This window comes from Centroberyx gerrardi, chromosome 13 (assembly GCF_048128805.1).
Source record: "Centroberyx gerrardi isolate f3 chromosome 13, fCenGer3.hap1.cur.20231027, whole genome shotgun sequence".
Classification (NCBI taxonomy): domain Eukaryota; kingdom Metazoa; phylum Chordata; class Actinopteri; order Beryciformes; family Berycidae; genus Centroberyx; species Centroberyx gerrardi.
In genome coordinates this window covers 16,745,320-16,768,517 of record NC_136009.1, presented here as the reverse complement: position 1 = coordinate 16,768,517, position 23,198 = coordinate 16,745,320, and the positions used below count along the sequence as shown (strand labels likewise).

The window sequence follows — 23,198 nt, the reverse complement described above, 5'->3', positions numbered from 1 at the left end:
TTTGTCTGATTCCCAACATTTGTATGATGTGCATCCTGGTACACAACAGTAGGACATAGGCTATACTTTCTTTTCCAGGTAGAGTTTCCTGCCCCAGGTGTTGATATAAGTTTAAAATGGCTGCTGTGGGAATATGGTCAGTTGTCCAGCAGTACTGCAGGGACAGTCTGAGATTGGTCGACAGCTGTTTCTAATGTTATGCATTATGTAGCATAACAAATTGGGGCTCATCCAAGATAATTGATACAGGTGAATAGAGAGGGAAACATACCATAAAAATGAAACTGGGAGTATAAACTGTATGTTAATGTTAGTCTCTCTTCACCTCCTCTGATTTGTCTTTTACAGGGAATGAACTGCTGTATCGTACAAGGGAAGGGGACGTTGTCAGACTTAATGTTGACACAAAGGAGAGAATTGTTCTCGTGGAGAACAAGATGTTTGTGAGTATCATTTTGCTCTAGCATTATTTTCTAGTATTTCACTTCAAGAATACACTGCTTAACTTGTATTGAACGTGTTTTTTTACCCCATCCAGGAAACATACAAAGCAACCAAATATCAACTATCTCCAGACATGCAACATGTGCTGTTGGCCTTTGGTGTGACCCCTGTGAGTGACCCTCTGTGTTACCTTGCATCACATTTTTGCAGAAGCTGTCACTCCTCTGACTGTATGATGCTGTGTTTGTCTCCACAGGTCTACCAGCACTCCTATGTGGCCAGTTATATCATTTGCAGCCTTGTTACACCGTAAGACTCTCCTCTGTGTCTCTTTATGTCTTATTTTAATTGTCTTTTGTCCTTTTCCATCTGCCCTTTACCTCTCACAGAGCTTTGAATGGACAAATAGTTTGTAAATGTCTTCTGCCTGACTTCATGTAGACAGTTCACTGATGTCACCTCCATCTACCTACTTGTGCTGCCACCTTGTGGGACTTTATCAATTATTTTTTATGTGCTCCGTTCGGTCTGGCCTGTTTTTAGCTTTTCATCCATCTATGTCTACTCATTTCCCTACTGTTCCATATTTGTACTGAGCTGAGCAGAGTCAGCTTGTGCTAAAATAGGCTGTGGATGATTGATGAAGCTTACAGTCAGGTAGCAAACCAAACAGCACGAGTTCCTTGGTCTGACTGGACATTTGTAACCGTATACAATGTGCAATGTGTAATATAATGTAAGGGTGCCTGTGCACATGCATGCACACACACAAGCGCGCACATACAGCTCATTTGTGTCAAACAAAGGTTGTGTGGTCTCTGCAGGGAAACATGGAGTCTGAACCCCCCTGAGGTGAGGAATGCTGCCCTGCAGTTTGCTGGATGGGGACCTCAAGGCCAGCAGCTGGTGAGGAGAATACACTCACTGAATACTAACACACTGGTAGAGATCTGCCAAAATCATCCTAGCATTTCACAGCAAGGATACTAATGACTTATGGTTTGTCATAGTGGGACGAGCAAATGCTTTGGTGATAAGAGGTGTATACAGAGTGAACTGTAACGGCCTGGTCCAGGATTTTAGGGTGCACTTCCTGTGCCGTGACCTCAGTGAAACGGACTGTGAAGCCAAAAGTATTTTTATTTTCTCAAATTCGAGAGGACAGACGAGCCGGTGAGAGTCACAGTGGCAGATGGCATCTCGGTGGCACAACCCACGACTTGGACAATCTGGGGTTGCCGGGGGAAGCAATCACATGGCATCGACTGATGTTTGTGTGTGTGTGTGTGCATGTATGGTATGTGCATGTATGGTATGTGCATGAGTGTGTTTGTATGTGCAACGTAACTCAGATAGGTACAATATACTCAAAAAGATTTTAAAAAGTGAAATAATATTCAATTCAAGCAATTGAAACACAGTATCAATTCAGTACACTCAAATAACATTACTTGAATTTGCTTAAAGGAATAGTTCACTCAAAAATGACAATTTTGTCATTATCTACTCATCCTCATGTCTGATTGGTTCGTTAGATTTTCAAAGACAGCAAAAAAATGACCATAAAATTACTCCAAACAAATCATTGTCAGTAAGGAAGGAGATAATAAGGTAAATATTGGACTTTTGGACCCACAGTGCAATGGTTTGGCTTCAGAACACTTGGATTATTCTGTACGAGTTCATTAATTTTATGGTCATTTTATGAGTAGTTTTATGGTCATTGTTTTTGCTCTTTTTGGAACTTTTTTGGAACCGGTTCCCGGCCACTTCTGTTGTTTTGGAGACGGCTGACATGGAGCTGAGCTAGCTAACTCACTGTGTGTTATATTGACATACAAACTTCACCGGTGTTTTGACTGACATGAGGGTGAGTAGATAATGAGTGAATTTTCAATTGTTGTTTTAAGGTTTGATTAATTTGACAATGAACTGTGTGATTCATTGTGTATTTGGTCATTATGCTAATTACAATTTATTATACATATGAATCAGCAGCTGTGTCATTATAAATGTGTCTGACATTTGTGAGCTGGTACTGAGGGCAGAAATTGGGTCAAAGATAACACTTAATCAAAGCACTAGAGCAGTATTATACCACGGACCTCAATACATTTTGCGAAAGAATATGTTACCTGGCTGTGTACCTATCCAAAAGGTAAACCTTTTGGATAGGTGACCTTGTTTCATTTTCATCTGCCTGATGTCTATAGAATGACAAGGAAGTTATATTTTCACCAATTTCTCCAAAAACTAATCTTAACAAATGACATTTAGTAGTTTCTCTTATTCAAAATGCCTTTGAGTATAGACTATCCTTTTTCATTATTTTTGGGGAATCAAACCCTCAACCACTGAATTTGACAGTTTATTAATTTACAGTTAATTATTTATGGTAAAATTAGCATTTTCAATAAAATTCAGTAAAGGTCAACTATCTACATTCTAGTAAAGCCAAATTTCAGATTTATGGTGTGTTGTGTTTATGGGCTTATTTACTTAGTGTTCATTATTTATGAGCTTAAAGGGTAACTTCGGTATTTTTCAACCTGGATCCTATTTTCCCATCTTTTTGTGTCTAAGTGACTAAAGGGGACAACAATTTTTGAAATTGGTCCAGTATTGAGCGAGATCGCTTCAGCCGGCAGCCACAAAACGAGCTGCAATGTAATCCGACGGGGCAAATCGCACCGTCAATGTACGTCCACTAAAAGTGCTTGTTTTTGCCACTGACAGGCTCAGATTGTTATTATAAGTGTCTGATAACATTATGGAAAGGACCCTACAGAGAAATGAAACGTTTTTCTTTACCTTTCGCTTGATCCAGTCTGTGTGTAACCAAGTCTCGCTCAAGTCTCGCGAGAGTTGAGTTGTTGCAGGAAGTTACACACAGACCGGATCAAGCGAAAGGTAAACAAAAACGTTTCATTTCTCTGTAGGGTCCTTTCCATAATGTTGACAGACACTTATAATAACAATCTGAGCCTGTCAGTGGTGCGATTTGCCCCGTCGGATTACATTGCAGCTCGTTTCGTGGCTGCCGGCTGAAGTGATTTCGCTCAATACTGGACCAATTTAAAAATTGTTGTCCCCTTTAGTCACTTAGGCACAAAAAGATGGGAAAATAGGGTCCAGGTTGAAAAATACCAAAGTTACCCTTTAATGTTGCCATCAGCATTATAGGGAGACACAAGCACCTGTCCAATAAGAGGAAATGGGGGAACATGCACATCATTTTTTTCTTGTTGACTTCATAATAGCTTTTTTTGGATTGTGATGCTCAGATAACAGACACTCTCGTGTTTCATCACCTATTACCACAAATTTGTTTGTTTTTCATAATTGCTCTTATTGTATCATTTGCTTAAATTACAGACAGATTTACTGTGAGAAAATATTAACATTTCAAGTGTGTTGTGAGATTTTGCCCGCCAAGGGGCAGAGCAGTCTAATTTGCATATGGTAATAGTGTACCTGATTGTTTCTTTTGCTGTGTTGTTACTGTAGCTTCGCGTTTGATTTAATGAATAGCAACAGTCATGTGAGAAGAATGAGATGAGCTCTTGTCTTTTGTCTCTGTCTCACCCGAAGATGCCGGTTATTTTTTCTGAATGTAATGATTTCCCATTAAGTTCATCAGAACTGGAGCCATTTATCATAAAGTGTTTCATCAACACATAAAGATGACTGGTGTGTGTGAGTGTTTCTGGCATAGCGGCATGGCTGTGTGCAGTGAAGCATCAGGTGTATGATGTGGGGAGCAGGGAGAGGGAGATGAATCCTGCTACGCTCAACTCATTAAACCACAAGCAATTACTCTACCATGACAGAGCAATCAGTGAGGCTGGGTCAACACACACACACACACACACACACACACCTGAAAGAGAGGTTATATTGACAGAAAAGAGGAGAGAGGGGATAGAAGGGAAAGGGCATGCCAAAGAGAGAGAGATGGATTTAAGAGAAAAATGGGACTAAATAAATGAATATAGTTCGACAAAGTTGGACAATATTTCACAAAAAAAGAAACCCTGCCATGCACCACAGGTATCTTTGATGTAGCCACTTTCATCTCTCCTCCCTTTTGAAATGACTCCTTTCTTGCCTTTCGTTCATCCTCTGTTTTCTCTCATCTATTCCCTCAAAGACTGAAAAGTAACTGAGCAAGTGAACATAAGTCAAGAGATTATCACCCTGCCTCGCTAATGATTCATCTTTTCAAAGGCCATACAGCCTCATTTATAATCAAATGGTATAATGGTTTTTTTTTCTATGAACAGCAAATCCCCTGAGCCTCCAGACTTATCTCTTTTAATCACCCCATCATTTAGATGTTAACATTGTGAGGCTGAATAATTGGAATTTCAGTTTTTTTAGGCAACTGTGGCCAAGTTGTAATTCATTCTGCATGTGTTTTCTAACCAGATACATTTCAATGCTGGGGAATCTCATTTTTGGAGAAATCTTTGCTCTAATTAATAGGAGACTTGCCTATGATTTTGTTATGTCCTGTGGCTGTTTACAACATCCACCAACCACCAGCCCGCTTTGCTTTACACAGCTCTCTATTGATCTGCTTTCCTCAGATGTTGATCCCACAATATAAAACTTTGATTTTCTCAACAGAAGCCATAGATCAGAGAGTGAGTCATGTCTCTGTCTCTTTCTGATTCTTGCGCCGGCTACTTGAGGCTTACATGCAACTGAAGTGTTTCGGCTGACAGCTCGGTCTGAGCAACGCAGCCTCGCTTCAAATACCAGCCGTTCTGCATTCACCTTTTTCATACAGGCACTGGACAAAGCGGCACAATAGACTGATAGAGGATTTTAAGTGGCACACACTCATCTGCCAGTGGTGCGTCTTAATCCCTTCAGGCAATGCCATCATGGGTGGAGGGGGCTTAAATCAGCAGTCTTACCCCCAGCTTAGTGCAACTATCGCCCACCCCCAGCGGACAGCCTAATGTCTCAATAAGCACAGGGGGAAATGGTGTGTTTGTGCTTGTGTGCACATGTGTGTTCATGGATGTGTGTGTGTGTGTGTGTGTGTGTGTGTGTACATACGCATGCCTGCAGGGCCCCAGCCAGCTCCAGTGCCTTGATTAGCAACAGAATGCTTTCTGTACCGCTTTGGAGAGGAATACAGCATGAACCGTAATGAAACAAATATCCTTTAATACTGTGCTTAAGGCAGGTGTTGATTGAGTCTGTATTAGCTGGAGAAGTGTCAGCGTGTGGGTGGGCTGTGTGTCTAGCCGCTTACCGTCGAGTGCTTTGGATCGAGGGAGAAGTCACATTGCGATAAAAGGGCCACAAGTGTTTTTGGTATAGGGGCTGCAATTGTAGAGGGAAATGTACAATCAAAATATGAGATGGAGTGTTTGAGGAAATCGTGGCCCCAGTTTTGTACTGCAGGAAATTGAGGTTAAAGTGTAAGGCCGCTCTTATTTTAGCGATATCACTGGGAGACACAGAACAATCATTGTCTACCTGCAGTGATTGAGAAACTGATGATGGCCACTGTTCTCTATTTCTCTGTCCAGATCTTCATATTTGAAAACAACATCTACTACCGAGCGACAGTAGAGAGCCGTACGATTCGCCTGGTGTCTACCGGTAAAGAGGGAGTCATCTTCAATGGCCTTGCTGACTGGCTCTATGAGGGTAAGACCGCTACAGTTTCACAATCACACGCCTACTCAAGGAGAACTGCAGTATATAATAATATCATAATACCACCCTTTTTACACGGGAGCCTCGGTCTCACGATTCAATTTCCATGCTGGAAATGGTGAACTCCAGACAAAGTTCAGCAAGTTTGTGCAGCAACACATTCTCTATCTCACATAATGCTGTTCGAGACTAACTTCCATGATAATTTAGAGTTGATGCGTTTGACAGAAGTAACTGAAATTAGACTAAATTGTTTAAACATTGGTAATAAATGCAATGAAAAAAAAGATTCAATTGGAAGAGTAGTCTGAAAATGTTTCACTGAGTTGATGTGAAGGCTGAGTTAATCCCGTCCCGGGCCCCCCAGGCGTGGCGGGTGTTTGTGCGCATGATTCCGTTTGAAAGAGCACAGCTGGCTACGTTTCAGTGCCCCTCCTCGCCTAGACTTCCCATAGCTTGTCTTTGTGTTCAGGCAATTTTAATTAATTCATGTCTGCACCACTGCAATCTCACTCAGCAGCTGTTCACCAGCCAGCCATACTTGTAATTTAATATGAAACATTTTCTGATTGCTGCATGTGAGACAGACATTCCAATTACATAGCACTTGAATATGCCTTTGTTTGTGAGTGTGCCGCCATGTTTGAGACTGGTATTGCCACTGTGTATTCAGTTACAATAATAAAGTTTATAGAGTTCTTGTTTAGCAATGAAGACTTATTGTGGTTTTGGCATTGTTATTATTATTATTATCTATTTTAGATTTCCTCAGAGGAGGGGTTTGGGTTTGTGATTATAATGTAATTGTATAATGTAATTACAATATGCCAGTTATTATTAGAGAAAGGAAACTGAATTCTGCTTCAGGGCCAGCTCTAATCTCTTTTTCATTAATGGGATTATTTCTTTGTTGTAGACAGGGTACATGACATAAAAGAAGTAATTCAGTTGCAATTCAAAAGAAAGATTTGCCTCGCTATCTCTTCCCTCTACTGTTGTATGGCTTTATAATTGGATAATAGACAGTTTATCAGAACCAGAGATATACTCCTTTATGTGTATTCCATACAGTACAGCAGTGTGTACTGTATTGTTGAGGTGAGATAGTTTTGACTGAATTTGTGGAATATGGTTCAAGGTGAGGCTGCCTCGTCTCTGTCAGGTATTTACTGTTGTGCAGTCAGGCATCTTAATCCTTTTGTGAGAGGATTTCAACTTTTTTGAAAGGATTATATGAGCATCAAATGTTCCCACCACAGTATTGCAAGTGGTCTGTCTTTTAAGAGGTAAAAAGAAGATCCCAGGTAACTTATGGAATCTGGTTTACGCACTCACTCATCATCAACAGTTATCTTTAATCTTCTTTTTTATTGTATTTTTTTTTTTTATCTCTGTTTTGCTCTTTGCTGCTGCAATGCCCCAATTTCCCGTAAGGGATCAATAAAGTTCTTAAGGATAGTGAAGCCATTATTTAGTTCACAATTGGCAGGTGCACTTCTATCTGTCTGTATCTACAAGTGCAGGTGAAGGTGTTTGTATGTATGTTTGTCTGTACATAGGAAGGTCCGGGGGTTTCAGTGTGTGAGTGTGTGTGTGTGTGTGTGTGTGTGTGTGTGTGCCCTTTCCCCTCCTCATGGACGGTCTCTCTTCTGGGAGGTGATTTGTTAGACAGTTTTATCTTTGCCTCTGACAGCAGTGATTGTCATGCAGAGCAGAGAGAGTGTCACACCAAGCCCAGAGTGCAACAACTTCGATTCACCACAGTGGATGTGAGAAGGCAAGAAACACGAAGCCATCCAATCTTTCTGGGGAGTTATTAAATTAAATATCAATCAATCAATCAAACTTTATTTCTATAGCACATTTCATGCAACAAGGTATCATGATGTGCTTGACAGGCATAACAGGAGTTTATAATCTCTGTATTCAGAACATGAGTTGCATGTTGCAATGTGTTTGTAACCAGTTAAAGTGGCACTATGTTAATTTGCATTGTCCCTACCAAATAAACTAATACATATAAAAAAACAAAAAATAAAATAAAATAAAATAGTGTAAGGTACACAGTAGAGAAAAATAAAATTAGAGAAAAGATAAAATACAACAGAAATAAAATGAAGTAAAAATGATAAGATAAAAACTATACACCCCCCAGAGCAGCATTGATTAAAACCTTGTCAAAGGCGTCATTAGAAAGAAAAGTTTTCACTTTTGATTTAAAACGATTAAGTGTTGGAAGCAAGCCTAAAATGTACTTTGGTGCAATGACCATTAAGTGCTTTATAAACCATTAAGAAAACCTTAAAATCAGTATTAGCCTTCACTGGAAGCCATGAGGTTTTCCTAATCCCAGTCAGAAGTCATGCAGCTCCATTTTGGATTAGCAGTAGTCATATAAATCGTATAAATCGCAGATATGTGCCCTATGATGCCAAATGTAGTTTGATCATCGCTGAATAATTATTATCAATCAACACATTATTATGTGCTCTGGCCTTCATAAAATATCTATTCAAGCCAATTTTATGTTTTGCCCTTTCTCGTTTTGTAGAATTTATTGCGTCGGCCTTGAAAATCCCGCTGCACTGCTGAAAACTAGTTGGCCTTAGAGAGAGAGAGAGACAACTCAATCAGATGTTGAGGACCAACAACATTGAACAGTCTCCTCTGCCTACTCTGAACCTATTTACAAAGGCTTCACCCTCTCCATTCACCCTTATTGGAAAAATAATTATAATTCAGTGACATCAGTGCTAACAGAATCACGAAGACCCCACCAAGGTTGGAAGGACTGAATCCTATTAGTTTAGAAAAGACTGTTGTTTGGGTCTCCACTTGTACAAGTAGGTACAGTAGATTATATAGTTGCTTTCCGTAGAGCTCTTCTGCCCCCTGCTGGATAAAAGTCGCTCATCACCAACTACAGGCAACTGCTAAAATAAAGGAAATACAAATGAATGAATGAGGGAAAGTATATCGAAAGCAGGTTTTCTCACATGGTTCTCACAACCTTTCTCAGGATCTTAGAGTCAGCAAAGCAGAGATCAATAAATGCAAAGCTATTCGAAATGATAAACAGAGACTCCCATATTCTGATGGGAGTGGGCTCTTCCAGAATGACAGCTCCCTCAATCACAGCACACAAGTGGATGCTGAAGGATTTGATGAGCGTGAAAACGATGTCAACAATACGCCATAGCAGTCTCTGTCACCAGATCTCAGCCCAATTATGCACTTAAGGGGGATTATTTTGAGGCAGCGTTTCCCACCATCATGTCCAAAACATGAAATGATGGAATTAGGATGTTGTGACAGTATACAGACCAACAACAGACACCCTATTTTGTTTTTTTCTTCTTTATGTCGGCAGTTTCTGAGTGGAGAAGTGCCTTGTGGAAGAATGCTTGACTAATGCAGAGGGCAATAGCAATGATAATAGCTATTATATCCATATCTGTGAGGATTTACATTTCATTATTTGTCATGTTCCTCTCCACTTCAGTTTGCTTCATCGACATTAAATGAACAGCGACATCGACTCGGTCTGTTTACTACCAAGCGAGCCTTTTATTTACTTCTTCTAAACTGTTTCAGTAACCTCTGTTCTGTGTAACCGCTGAATGATAAAAAGTGGTGTTGACCTAGAGAAACGAATAACTGTGTTCTACCTGCTTCTGCATCCTGCCAGCATATTTCATACTGTCAGAGTTAAATATGAGTAATGGATCTCTATTTCCTCAGTGACAGTACAGTAAATGGGAGCCATAAATCAGACGTGCTATACCTGCTAAACCTGTGACTGTTTAAATGGTGTCATATGGGAAATGTCTTTATCTGTGTTGGTATATTAGGTACATAAATACTCTCTAATCAGGTAAGCTGTAGATAGAGCAGAACACTGGCTTTTAAGCTTTTTCTCTGGAGGGACACAAAATCTCCAAATTATTTTTTTCTCAGGACTCAAATTGTTCTGCTCCACAATTGTGGAGCTTCATCTAGCAAGATCTACCCCTACTTTTTTGATGATATATTGTTTATTCAGCTTGTCTTGCATTGCAGGGACTTGGGTGTGCTATGGCATCATAACTGCTAGAATAAATGTCTTCTTTTTTTTTTTCATCTTTCCAGAATAATTTTGGGGCCTGTCCCTGCAAGCTTACTGTGGCTGTCAACCAAGTCTTTGGAAAACATAATGCAGTAGATAGATCATAATGTAAACATAATGTAAATACTAATACCCTTACTTTCTTTACGCACTATCAATAAATCCTCTTGGAAATGTGTTTCTAAAGCCTGGATTTCAGAATCATGAATTCTTGGCAGTGTGTGTGATCTAGCTGCTTTGTATTACAGAGGAGATCCTACAGACCCACATAGCCCACTGGTGGTCTCCAGACGGTCTGTGGCTGGCCTACGCCACCATCAATGACACCCTGGTGCCCAAGATGGAAGTCCCGATCTTCACCGGCTCGCCCTACCCCAGCGGCTTGGAGTATCACTACCCCAAGGCAAGTCTTCCACCTATTGTTCAATTCAGTAAACTCAACATATTCTATTTGTTATGCACAGAGGACATTGACAACGACTGACACCTTCTTGCTAGCACCCGATCTGACCTATCTAATTTCCTGTTGGCCCCTGCAGGCCGGGGAGGAGAACCCCGTAGTGCATCTGTCAGTGGTGAGTCTCAATGGTCCCCTGCACACTGTGGTGATGAAGAAACCTGATGACCCCCGAATAGGGTGAGTGACGGGCCGCAGGTAGCTCACCGTGTATGAATTAACAAGTACAGGAATAGCCCCGCGGCATTTCCTTAAGTCAGTCAAGACAGAGGTTGTCAGTAGGTGTCATGTAGTCTGCCTTCTGGTTTCCAGGAGGGAATACTATATTACCATGGTGAGATGGGCCACCAGCACCAAGCTGGCTGTCAACTGGCTGAACAGAGCGCAGAACAACTCTATCTTGACATTGTGTGAGGCTACAACTGGAGTCTGCATTAAGGTGAAATATTTAGCAATATTAAAACATAAATACCTGTGAATCCTCTTTCTCTATTGACACATTTTCTTTGACAAAATACTGAAATCTCTTGTCTCTAAGCACAATATGTTTGTTAATGACTCAGCAAGGCTATATTAGTACACTACCAGTCAAAAGTTTGGACACACCTGATTGAATGCTTGTTTTTCATGATCTCAAAGCCATTTAGATCTAAAGGCTTATGCTTAAATGCTTGAAATTTGTCTCTTAGACAAATATAAATAGTGAAGTTGATCCTATGTATGAATTTCTTTCCAAAGTCTTGCCTTTCCATCAAGGCAAAGGGATTCCATTTGTCTTATCATTTCTGTTTTGATGTCTTTACTATTATTCTAAAATGTGAAAAATAGTAAAAATAAAGAAAAACGTGTGTGTCCAAACTTTTGACTGCAAGTATAGATATAAACGTACCTGGCAATTAAACTGACTCTGATTCTGATTCGACTTTCAACACAAACTCCCTATATTTTCAGAAACATGAGGATGAGAGTGAGAGCTGGTTGCATAGACAGGTAAGTGATGAAAACACTGCGGCCCTTTATCTTCTATTGTTGTGTAGCAGGCAATCGGCAGGAAAAAAAAAAAACACAAGTTGAAAAAGCAGACTGGGTTTGCTGTGTGTGTAAGAGCATGAAAGAGTAAACAGCAGGAGGTAAAAAAGCCCTGCCGGCACATTTTAGGACACATACTCATATACAGACACACACACACAGATACACACACAGGTCTTTGTTCTCTCCTCTATGCAGAATGAAGCACCGCTCTTTTCCCAAGACGGACACAAGTTCTTCCTGACCAGAGCCATCCCTCAGGGTGGGAGAGGGAAGTTTTTTCACATCTCCATGTCCACCTCTAAGGTACGTAATAACAGAATAAGTTATTTCATCTTGTACGTGTTTTTTTTGTGTGAAATCATCTTAATTTTACCAGTTTCAGCAAATGGACTTTTTTTTTCAGGATAATGTAACTTGTTTCATTTATTTGGTAAAAGTGAAAATTGGAGAAGGTTTCTTCGTTGTTTTATGATGATTTCATGATGAATGGCATGTATCAAGAGAAATTTAATGAAACCAGCAAGATTATCTGCCAGCGTAGTGAGATAATCTGACTAAAAATATCATGAAATAAGCTTGATAGGTCTGGAAACAAGTTAAAATTACTTGACAACTTTTTGCAGTGTAACATCATGATATTGGTCTTGGGAGGTTTGGGTGATCAGCGGTCCCAGAAAAGTGACTGTTGTTGTATTTTTCTCTTCCAGCCCAACACGAGTGTAGATATACTTCAGTCCCTGACCTCTGGAGACTGGGACGTCACCAGCATCTTGGCCTACAATCATGACAGGAACCTCATGTAAGCTGCGACAACGCCACACCGACTGTACATTTGTGAATCCACTTAGACGTTTGCATGCACACGTTCAAGCATCATTTGTTTGATGGCGCTGGTTGGATGTTTTCCAGATACTTCCTGAGCACAGAGGACGACCCTAAGCGACGACACTTGTACAGGTAGGACTCATGTGCTAATGACTTCTTTCTCAAAGTTTTCTATGAGCGCATTCAAGCGCAAGTAGGTAAAGTATGCGCTGCTTTATTCTCTTGAAACACCGGCAGACCTTAATGACAGTTATATCAATGTCATCTTATAGTGCCGACACCATTCCTCCGTTCAACCGCCGCTGCCTGTCTTGTGAGTTCAAGTGTGGCTACGTGGACGGCTCCTTCAGCGACAGCATGCAGTACTTCTTACTCAACTGTAAAGGTGAGCGTCCTCAACCTTGAATCCCTTCGAGTCAAGACTCTTAATATCTCTCTCAAAAACCGCCCGCTGTCTGTCTGTGTGCAGCACATACAGTATGTCAGTAGTTTTAGATTCCAGTAGTCCGAGGATGAGAGTCTTAGATTATATTTTTAGGGGCAGAGAGCGGTGTTCAGTCAGAAGGTGTAATTGAATTAGTGCTCCATGTCAGGGGGAGAGCTTATATCGAATTGGACAGTAGCAGTTAACCTCAAACCACTGTTGGCTCCCTCTAATCAGCCATAGCAATAAAGGTCTTGTCTGACCACATGCCAACAGCCAAGTGTGTACTCCTGCTGAGCAGCTGGCAGAGAGTCCCATGGCGATTTTTATAACCTTCCTCTGCATTCAGCATTTGGCATATAGGAAAGGGGAGTAGGTGCGTGCGTTGTGTTGTTGTTTACTAGACGTGTATCTTTGTGTTTCCTCTGAGACAGTCCATCATCGTTATTGTGCCCTTGTGGCTCGTAACACCGGGGCACTGCAGCACAGTTGCCATGGGAGTTGATTTGTTTAGAGGCCGCGCTCCAGAGAGGGAAACGGCCACTGGCTTTCTTCATTAATTGGATCTTTGGAGAGTAGCTCCATCGTGGAATAATAAGCCGGCATTCATCTGCTTCCCATGGGACGGAAGTGGATTATTAGCTACAGTGCTGGCTGAGAGGGCTATTTCTGAACTCCGTTGAAGAGAGGACAGAGAGAGATGATTCGGTTGCAGGTTTATTTACGGGAGAAGGGTCATGACGTCAGCAGGAGCTTTCAGTGTCTTGTTTACTGGTATATTGGAGGCCTTTCTTTGAAAAGTTTTATCACTGCATTGCTATATTATCATTTATTATTGTCCTATTACCCCTATTTACCTCCTTTTCCCTGCATTGCTCTGTGTAGGCCCAGATGTACCCAGTGTGGCTGTGTATAGCACCAAGGACAAACAGAGTGAGTGTCATGACAGCAAACAATATTATACACTAAATCCAGTGTTGTCCTTCTACCTTACTGTGTACAATAAGCAGGACTGAATTCACGGAACATGAGTAGAAAGATGGATTCATAGAAAGGTTGATTTTGCATCAGGAAACCTGTTTTCTCTCTTCAACTGCAGAGGTGTTTGACGTGGAGACAAATGAGCGGGTGAACAACACGTACCACAACATGCAGATGCCCAAAGTGGAATATGAGACCATCACCATAGACGACTACAGTATGTATCCACGTTCATGTAAAACTAGCATGTTTACCATACATACACACACGCCATCTTGATGACATTATAACCAACCATTTTGTATTAAAAATTCATGTATCATTAACCCAATGCTATCTGTTGTAGCTCTGACAATGCAGATTCTGAAGCCAGCTGGATTCGTAGATACAGCCCATTACCCCTTGCTGCTGCTAGTGTAAGTATGGAAACATTTGAATGGTTTCATTGCAGAAAGCTCTATTTCTTTTTTAATTTTCTGTTACCTGGAATTCATCTGTCAATATTTCAAAAACACAGATGATTCTGTCCTCAAATGTAACCCACAATGTGCTTTTCTTTCATGCCAGCAATCATTTTGTAAGAGCAGGCACCATTTTTTCTAATGGTGAATATCTCATTTTCGAATGAAACTCTTCATTTGTCCCAACACAGTTAAATTGAAAATAAAATGCGTGTGTGTTGCTGTTAAGAACATGTCAATGCAATACTCAACTTTGCTAAATTAGTCATTTGTTGTACTGACTAACATGGCCGTGGTTCGCTCTGTGTTTCCTTCAGGGACGGCACGCCGGGCGGACAGATGGTGACGGAGCAGTTCCAGGTGGACTGGGCCACGGTGCTGGTCAGCAGCTTCAGCACCATCGTCATCCGCTTCGACGGCCACGGCAGCGGCTTCCAGGGCACCAACCTGCTCCACCGGGTCCGGAGGAAGCTGGGGAAGCTGGAGGAGAGGGACCAGCTGGAGGCGCTCAGGTCAGACTTCAGCGCTGCACAGGATAACGGGGAAATGTGACGATAGCTGAGGCACGAATAGTTTTGCAGACCGCAAAAACACTATAAGCTTTATGTTCTTTCTTTCATTACAGACTCATATCCAAAGAGCCTTACATTGATAAGAATCGAATGGGAGTATATGGGAAGGTAAGGAGGATGAATTGAGATGTGTTGTTATTTTTCTTTTGTCAACTGCCTTCATGGAGATATAGAAACTGTCTTATGTGGAAATTGTAGTCACAAAGTGTAATTGATTAGACTCCTTCATGTTTTCCTGTATCCCTCCTTCTTGCTGTGATACATACCTTTCTTTAGGTCTATGGAGGATATTTAGCCACCATGCTTCTGAGCTCTGAGGAGTTTATCGAACTTAAATGTGGAACGGCAGTCTCCCCCATCACAGATTTTGAGCTATACGGTATAACTTTTTTGTCTTCAGTTTGATATTGTTCATCGGTGGATGTGTTAAAGACTCCATGCTCTCCGGACAGTGTCTAAGGAAGTCCAACCCTCATTTTTCTCTCTCTTCTCAGCCTCTGCGTTTTCGGAACGATACCTCGGCTCACCAAAGACAGACTCTCGAGTATATCAGGTATGTTCAACACTTTGCTGTATTTACTCAATGAATGGGTTTGATTTTATGTGAAGGGGTGGGGTTGAGGGGGTCACTCCTCTTTGTTAGCTATAGATTTTAGAGGAAAAGTTAGTTAAAATATCCCTCCCCAATGGAAAAAGAAGCACTCATTAAGAGGGTTTTTGTTGAACAGCTGGTCTTGCTCTTTCTCTTTCTCTTCAGACGGCAAATTTAGCACACAGAGCGGGCCAGCTTCCGGATAAGCAGTACTTGATAATTCACCCAACTGCTGACGGTAACATCCATAATGTCTGATTCATCATTTCTCAGCACTGCAGTGGGTGAAATACTAACTTCAACTGCTGTAATTTAATGTACCTCTCCAACGGTGTCTTCTCTCCCACTACAGAAAAGGTTCACTTCCAGCACACAGCCAAATTTATCAATCATTTAATCGGCGAGAAGGCCAATTATACTCTACAGGTGAGCTTCGGCTGCCAAGATCACTGGTGGATCTGAAAATTATACCTATAACTGTGATGTTTATTGGTATTACAATATTATGAAGCGTCTCATTTCATAAGAGGTGATAAATCCATGTGTCTGTAGATCTACCCAGACGAGGGACACTTCCTACACAGCGACGGGACACAGCAGCACCTGAGCCAATCCCTGGTCAACTTCTTCGAGGAGTGTTTCCGGGTGCCGGATATACTGATAGAAGAGCAGCAGGAGGAGGAGGAGGACGACGGTTAAACCCGCTCTTCTCAGCAGCCCCCAGCCAGCTACTTACAGCACAATATGCAACAGATCTTTCTCGACCCATCACCCACCTGCTGCCGTATATGATTTCAGCTCTACTCCGGAGTGCAGTACCTGCATGTGCAAAGGGCCTCACCCTACATCCCTCTCCTCACCCGCTGGCTGACAAGGGGACCAGTCGGAACGGCTCTTTTGTCACATTGCTGACAGTAAATAAATCTCAGATGTGAACGAGTCATATCTTTCTCCGCTATTGGGACTAAATGAACTTGGTGTTGAAGGAGCCACCTCTGCTACTCCCTCTGGTGGACGAACAGAGGATCAACACAATGTTCATTGAAGGAATGCATCTCCATTCCCAACTACGCACATTGATAGAGCGCTTTGCAGCACAAAATATCCCCTGTGAAGATTGTCATCCAGTTCATTATGTTTAGAGTGAAGTTTTGAGAGGCTGCCAGTTTCTGATAACTTACCAACCAACCTTCTGATTATTGTGTCCATGATTATGATTACCGCTACTCGTTTCTCTGAATTCCTCCGATGTTCAGTATGTCTTACAGTAGTACTGTGGCTATGAATGGATGTATGGCTACATCAATCCTTAGTTGCCTTCCAAAATGAGGGCACAATGTTGACTTGTGTTGTTCCAAAAAAAAAAAGAAAGGAAAAAAATATAAAATAAAAAAACATTATGAAATATTATTTTCTCTCCTCACATTTTGGAATTGAACTCTTGATGTTCTTTTAGTCACTGTGCCTTACTGTGGGTAAAATATTCATGTTAGCGACCCACGTGACGCTGAAAATGAGTAAACATGGACAGGACTTACATGAGCTGTGCATTTCTTTGATGAGTCAAAGCCAGATCATGATTTGATTTTCCTCACATTCTCAGTGGATAGCCAGTCAGTTATTCATGAGGAAATTTTCCAAACACGAAGTTATGACACATTTTATCTCAGAAAATTTGGAATGAAAATTGAATATGAGCTTGTGTGTGTGCTTGAAGGATGACATTGTACCGATGAAGAAAAACCTAAAGAATATTTTGGTTGCTATCAAGACTCTTGAGAATTTCTTTCCAAACTGGCATATTGGTGAGTTAACTATGTTGAATTTTGTTTAATTATTTTGTGAATTTGTTTATTTGAATTGTGTGTTAAATGGCTTGACTGTCCCCATGTCAGTTATGTTAGTATTGTCAGTGAAGGTTTCTAGTCAGCTGATGTACAAAATGTATAAATCTTACATTGTTTAAGTCTTTATGTTGTCTGTGCAACTTGTACATAAAGCATTTTGAAATGTATCCCAAGAGGTTTTGCTTGCTTTATTTATCATATTTTCCAACATATCAGTGTTCAAACCTATGTCCACTACCTCAACCTCTTACTCCAAATCATTATATCCATTTTATTAAAGCCAGTGTGCCCTCTTGTGTACAGTACAAGCATTACAGTGCCATTGAGCAACGAGACAAAGCATTTTAACTCTCAGGTTATTCCTGTGATGTTTGCAACACTATATAGATGCTTTGGTACAATGCAAGTAAAAAAACAAACATGAACCTTTGCCATTGACAAGATTTATTTCCAGTGTTTTAGGAGTGTGTGTGGCCCCTTCTCTCTCGGAGGGCACACAGCATTGGTACAAATGGTCCAGCTCAATGAAGTGTTTTCACATGCAGGGACCTCTCCATAGAGAACTAGTACCTACCAACTGCCCACAACACCCACGCAGGCCCCATGAGCGACATCTCACAATACTGTACTTAACCCCGCAATCTGATGGAAATGAAAAAGAAAAGCAGCTAAAACATGGCAATTATATACACATTTAAGTTACTTATTTTACAAGGAATATTTAAAATTCAAGTTCTGTTAAAATCCAAAATGAAAAAGGAAAAAAACAAAAAAAAACAAAAGTATAAAACATGTTAAGACCAGAGTGGAATGCCTAAGGAATGGAAGCTCGGCATTTGTTAGATAAACCTGTAGAATGACTGTGTGAGTCAACAATAATAAAAATGTCATTCACAGTAACATCTTCATGTATCTCAACAAAGACGATATGGCACCCTTACATTTCATTGTGAGGCACTTCCTATTGCGAAGAAAAATGATTTCTGATTTGATTAGTCATATTCTTCTTCCTCTTTAGCTTTCTTTTTTTTTTTTTTTTTTGCAATCTTCGCCCGTCACTGACAGATGCATGAAACCACGAGCACATCAACTAATACACAGCATAACATGTTGCATCAGAGGGATGTTGTTCACTGCTCTTTATACCACTTAAAAAGGGATGAATAAAAACAGTATTTCCATTTGCATAAGTCCAGTGTCTCCTTGTCACAATGTACCTTAGGAAAGGCCCCTTGACAGCACAGAGTTTGTAGGCAGTCCAAACACAGGCTGTACCAAAAACACAATTCAAGTACAGAGAAAAATAGGGATATGTACACTTTAGAATGAAACACAAGCAACTAAAGCTTTTAGTCAGTATTACAGCAAGCATGTCTGTACATTCTTCATTTGGTTACTGAAAGACTCACTGACTTTAAACATCGCAACTTTCTTTACACAAAAATAGTTCCTCTGCAATACTAAAAATCTGTCCTTTTTTTTTACTACTTCCTATTCATTCTACAAGTCAGTTTATCCTTAAAGCCACTTAGCTAACCTTTACACAGTCTTAACTTGAGTGTCATTGTTCACACTTTCTTGCACATACTTCACTGGCTCATTGTACCATGAGCAATAGGTCCTCTCAATCTTCAGCATAACAGGGATTTGAATTAGCAGTGAGGATTTGCTCCTGCTAAGCCATCCCAAAGTCATTTGTCATTTAAAAAAAAAAGAAAGAAAGAAAATGTAAAAATGAAGTTTTGTTCCATGCCTTACACGTGAGCGAGATCAACAATCCCTGTGTGCAGTAATCCTCATTTCACAAGCACACACACTGTTCACAGACACACTCCAGACATCAGCTAACAGTTTCTGTACAACATGCTCATTCACTAACATTGGTCACATCTAGGACAGACATCTTACTGACAGACTCCCAAATAAGTACACATCTCACAGACAGAGAACCCAAACACATACACACTCTCACACTTCCAACACGTCTCACAGGTACTGATAGAAGCGCGAGTGGACCACCTGGGCACCGGAGAGTTTATGTGGGTGAGCGGTGGCCGAAAGGCTCAGGTTTTTACTCTGGGGGACGTCCCCGTTCAACAGCTCAGCTGGACGTTGTGGGAGGAGCTCCGAAGAGGAAGACGCCCCGAGGTTCTGGCGGTCTGCGCTGCACAGCGCCCCCTGGTGTTCAGAGAAGTCCAGGCTGACCTCGGGGTTGCTGGTGCGGTGGCGCTCACGGGCGATCCAGTCCCCAATGGAGAAGTCCTGAGAGCTGCACTTGGGCTTCAGCCGGTCCACAGCTGACAGCTCTGTCCGCGAGCCAATGCCGCCCTGCTGCTGCCAGTCTCCCAGAACAGACAGCTCAGCAAAGTCCCTCTGACCGCCCATAGTGTGTCTGCGCCGGATATTCTTCTTCTTACTACGGCCCTCTGGGGACCGGCTCCTCTGGGTGCCCACGCCGAACATGTCATCCACCGACGTCCGCAGACGGAACTTCAGTCGGTCTGTGATCTTCAGCCTCCACGCGGGCTCTGCCTTCTCCGACTCGCTGCGGGATGAGGAGCTGAGGCTACCGGTGGAACGGCCCTTGACCGACCCCAATGCACGCGACAGCCTATTGGAATCTTTGTCACTGCGCGCTCCATCCAGTGAGGACTCGCTGTCTGTCTTCTGTCGCGCAGCTTTCTTTCTGGAGAGGGTGTCACATTCAATGAGTCTGTGGGAGGGGAGGGGTCGGAGAGCCTCCTGCAGTTCTGGCTGGCAGCACTGCTCCACTGCTCCTGCGTCTTTCCCTACAACAAACACCGACAGGTCACTCTCACTGTCCGTCTCCATCGGCCTTCCTTCACTGATGAGCTCACTCCGCTCGTCATCTGCATCGTCTCCACCCCTGCTTTCAGCCACAGATTGCACTTCCGGACTGAGCGTGCTCAGCTCAGCTCCAGTCAGGAAAGTCATGGAGGATGTGGTGGAGTAGTCGGAAGTGATGGAGCAAACCTCTGCTCCCAGCCCACTGGGGCCGGCTTCTGGTCCCAGAGCCATCGTCCTGCCATGCCTTACTCTGGGCACTGAAGCCTGAGAGCTGGTGCTGTTCATCGTGCCGAGGTCCGACACTGTATCATCGTAGTTGGAGGGTTGGTCGGACAGAGAGGACTGGTGTGCCATTGGCATGCGGTAATTGAGGCTTGGGGAGTGGGAGGGCGAGGCATAAGGGGAGGCAGTGTGGAGGGTGGGGGAAGTGTGTTTGGGAGGCAGGGAGGGAGAGGACTGCGACAGGCTGCTAGAGAGAGACTCTTTGCCATTGGTTTTGTCAAGCTGTTCCTCGGAGCTGTTCCTATGCTTCTCTTTCTCATTGGTTTCGTCTGTCTCCCTCTCCTCCTCGGTCTGGCTGTCTGGGGACCAGGGAGGCTGCTGCTGGCTCTCCTCCGGGAGCTCCTTCTTTGGGAACACAGCGTCCAGGTCGTCATCCGAGCTGCTGGGATGAGCCTTGTCCTTGGGCTTCTTACGCTTGCGGCTGACGAAAAAGGAGGAGCGCAGCATCTCTTTGCTACACTGGTCCTTCCCAGACCCCCACAAGCCCTGCTGATACAGAATCAAAACAGTATTATACATTGAGCATACACACACAAATGCAAGACCAAAAAACAGTCAGACAGAGAGGAGAGAAGGATTTATGTGAAACAAAATGAAACAAGAATTGAATAAGAGGAGAGTTACCTTTGATTTGGAGGAGTCACTACATGCTGAATCTGTATGAAAGAGAAGAGGGTCATTAATAATAGTCTACTACCTCAGTTACTTGCTGAAAACAGTCATCAATTAAGAGAAGGAGAAAAGGATAGAGAAAAGGCAGATGGAAAGTTTGTTTAGAGTGAAACTGACAGACATGGCGAGTATGAGAGCAGCTGAATGAAAGCAGTTGACACATTTTCAGCTCATAGAGAGAGACAAGAGGAGTAAACACAGTAGGCAGTGTACGTAGAAGTGGAGAGAAGCGGCAGACGAGGCCAGAGATGAGAGGAGAGGAAGTGAAACCCGGCAGTAAACCAAGACACAAAGCGGCTCATGCTCATGTATCAATGGATCGACGGCACATCACGGACAAACACGCCAGTCACAGAGCATCACACATAGCCACCAACCAGCTATAGGCATTCTTTCCCAACTCAAAGACATCACATAGGAGAGGGGGTGATGAGTTTCCTCTAACTAACAGACTTAAGGGGCCTGAGCTGAACAGATCGGCTGAGTGTGTGTGGTGGTCAATGCCACTGGTGCAGGCAAGCCATAGTGTAATGGTGTTACTCCAAGCTGTAGGAGTACAGCTGTGGTGCTCTTTAACATGTAGCCTGTTATAACTAAATCTCCTCTACATCAAAAATCAACCGAAAATACGTACAAACAGAAAAGGCAAAGCAAAGACTTCACAAAACTTCCCTATCTCAACGTCCAAAAGGAGATAACACACACATACTGCAGCTAAAAAGGATGAGTAGACTGTATGATCTAATTTAGTTTCAAAATGTGTGTACGTCAGTGTAAAGTGCAGGGTTTCGATAGGGAGGCAGGGTGACTGACATGTGAATGACTGATGTGAGGTGTTGTGTAACAGTGGGAGGGGAGGAGGTAAGTGGCAGTGTTTGGCTGTGGTTGACGCTATGATGTTTTAATGCTGAATGGAGACGGAGATTTTGATACTAGGACGCGACAAACACCAAATCAAACAAATGGACACAAAAGGAGGCAGCTAAAACAGACAGACTACCTGTAGCTGCTAATGGCAACAAATGCTTTAGGGAATCTATATGCTTAGAGCCCCCTCCAGTGTTGAGCTATTTGGCTGCGCATGTGCTTCTTCTGCACTAATCCACTAAATACTAATCGGTCTGGCATGTGGTTGTGTGTTTGTGTGTGTGTGTTTTTTTTGTGCGTGTGTGTAAACGCATGTGTACTGGAGAACAGCCAGCTCAGTCCCGCCACTACGACCCCCCCCCTCAGACACCATGACAGATTATGCCACATGACCGGGAGAGAACCTGAGGTTGACCGTACCATGCTACTTGTCCTTGCGATCAGCTTAAGAGACAACAAGAGACAGCAGAAGGGCTTTCAGAGAAAGTACAGCAGCATCGCTCTGTATCCCCTCAGTTTAGGGTATTCGTTTAAATATGAGACGTGCACACCACAGGAAAAATGACAAACATCGACTTCTCTTTCTTTCTTTTTTATCTTTTTTTCCTCCTTTCGCCCCCAATTTACAAGAGCTGCGGGTTTCTGCAGACTAGGCAGCTACACTGGGCACAACACTCGTCCTTCTTCCTACAGTCCCAGCTGTCCATCACTGACAAAACAGAGTCCATCAGTGACATCACCGAGTGATAGACGCCGCCCACTTGGCCTGTGTCAAGATTGGGTAATGTGTGAGTGCTGGACAGGGACAAGGGAGAAAAACAACACACTACACACAGAAGGGCAGAGGTCAGAAGGGTTAAAACTTCCACTGTTTTCTTTTTGTTTGTTAGTTTTTCTTTGGGAAAGAACATGCCGGGTTTATGTGAGACGAGGAGGAGGGGAAGAAAAGAACTGAAAGAAAAGGAGTCGTCATCTCAACATAGGTAAAGCACAGGGAAAAAATGACTTGAGCAAGGGAAAATAAAGATTACAAAGCAAAGAAGTGAACAGAAAAAATAACTTGAGGACAATTTTGTGTCTTTGGGCAAAAAAAGATCAACACAAAACAAAACAGACCTTTATCAAAAAAAAAAAAAAAAAAAAAAAAAAAGCT

The 23,198-nt window shown here is 42.3% G+C and overlaps 2 protein-coding genes across 3 annotated transcripts in view; one reads left to right on the top strand and one right to left on the bottom strand.

Annotated features, from left to right (window-relative positions):
• Positions 1-16,268, top strand: part of LOC139931544 (A-type potassium channel modulatory protein DPP6-like) — a 54,056-nt gene extending 37,788 nt beyond the window's left edge. Inside the window, exons 4-26 of the mRNA XM_078287659.1 lie at positions 349-443; positions 539-613; positions 701-753; positions 1,269-1,350; positions 5,991-6,111; positions 10,474-10,628; positions 10,765-10,862; positions 10,998-11,121; positions 11,634-11,672; positions 11,910-12,017; positions 12,422-12,513; positions 12,624-12,671; positions 12,812-12,924; positions 13,849-13,896; positions 14,063-14,161; positions 14,291-14,360; positions 14,723-14,917; positions 15,031-15,085; positions 15,254-15,356; positions 15,472-15,530; positions 15,735-15,807; positions 15,922-15,995; positions 16,122-16,268. Coding sequence (XP_078143785.1) covers positions 349-443; positions 539-613; positions 701-753; positions 1,269-1,350; positions 5,991-6,111; positions 10,474-10,628; positions 10,765-10,862; positions 10,998-11,121; positions 11,634-11,672; positions 11,910-12,017; positions 12,422-12,513; positions 12,624-12,671; positions 12,812-12,924; positions 13,849-13,896; positions 14,063-14,161; positions 14,291-14,360; positions 14,723-14,917; positions 15,031-15,085; positions 15,254-15,356; positions 15,472-15,530; positions 15,735-15,807; positions 15,922-15,995; positions 16,122-16,268 — 2,126 coding nt within the window. The remainder of the gene's footprint in view (positions 1-348; positions 444-538; positions 614-700; positions 754-1,268; positions 1,351-5,990; positions 6,112-10,473; positions 10,629-10,764; positions 10,863-10,997; positions 11,122-11,633; positions 11,673-11,909; positions 12,018-12,421; positions 12,514-12,623; positions 12,672-12,811; positions 12,925-13,848; positions 13,897-14,062; positions 14,162-14,290; positions 14,361-14,722; positions 14,918-15,030; positions 15,086-15,253; positions 15,357-15,471; positions 15,531-15,734; positions 15,808-15,921; positions 15,996-16,121) is intronic.
• Positions 16,269-17,843: 1,575 nt separating this feature from the next.
• arhgap21b (Rho GTPase activating protein 21b) overlaps positions 17,844-23,198 on the bottom strand; it is a 37,940-nt gene continuing 32,585 nt past the window's right edge. Inside the window, exons 23-24 of one of the 2 annotated variants that reach the window (XM_071925111.2) lie at positions 21,131-21,162; positions 17,844-20,995 (exon numbers count right to left, since the gene is read on the bottom strand). In XM_071925111.2, coding sequence (XP_071781212.2) covers positions 19,403-20,995; positions 21,131-21,162 — 1,625 coding nt within the window. In that variant the 3' untranslated portion in view covers positions 17,844-19,402. The remainder of the gene's footprint in view (positions 20,996-21,130; positions 21,163-23,198) is intronic. The other variant, XM_071925112.2, reaches the window with a different exon arrangement.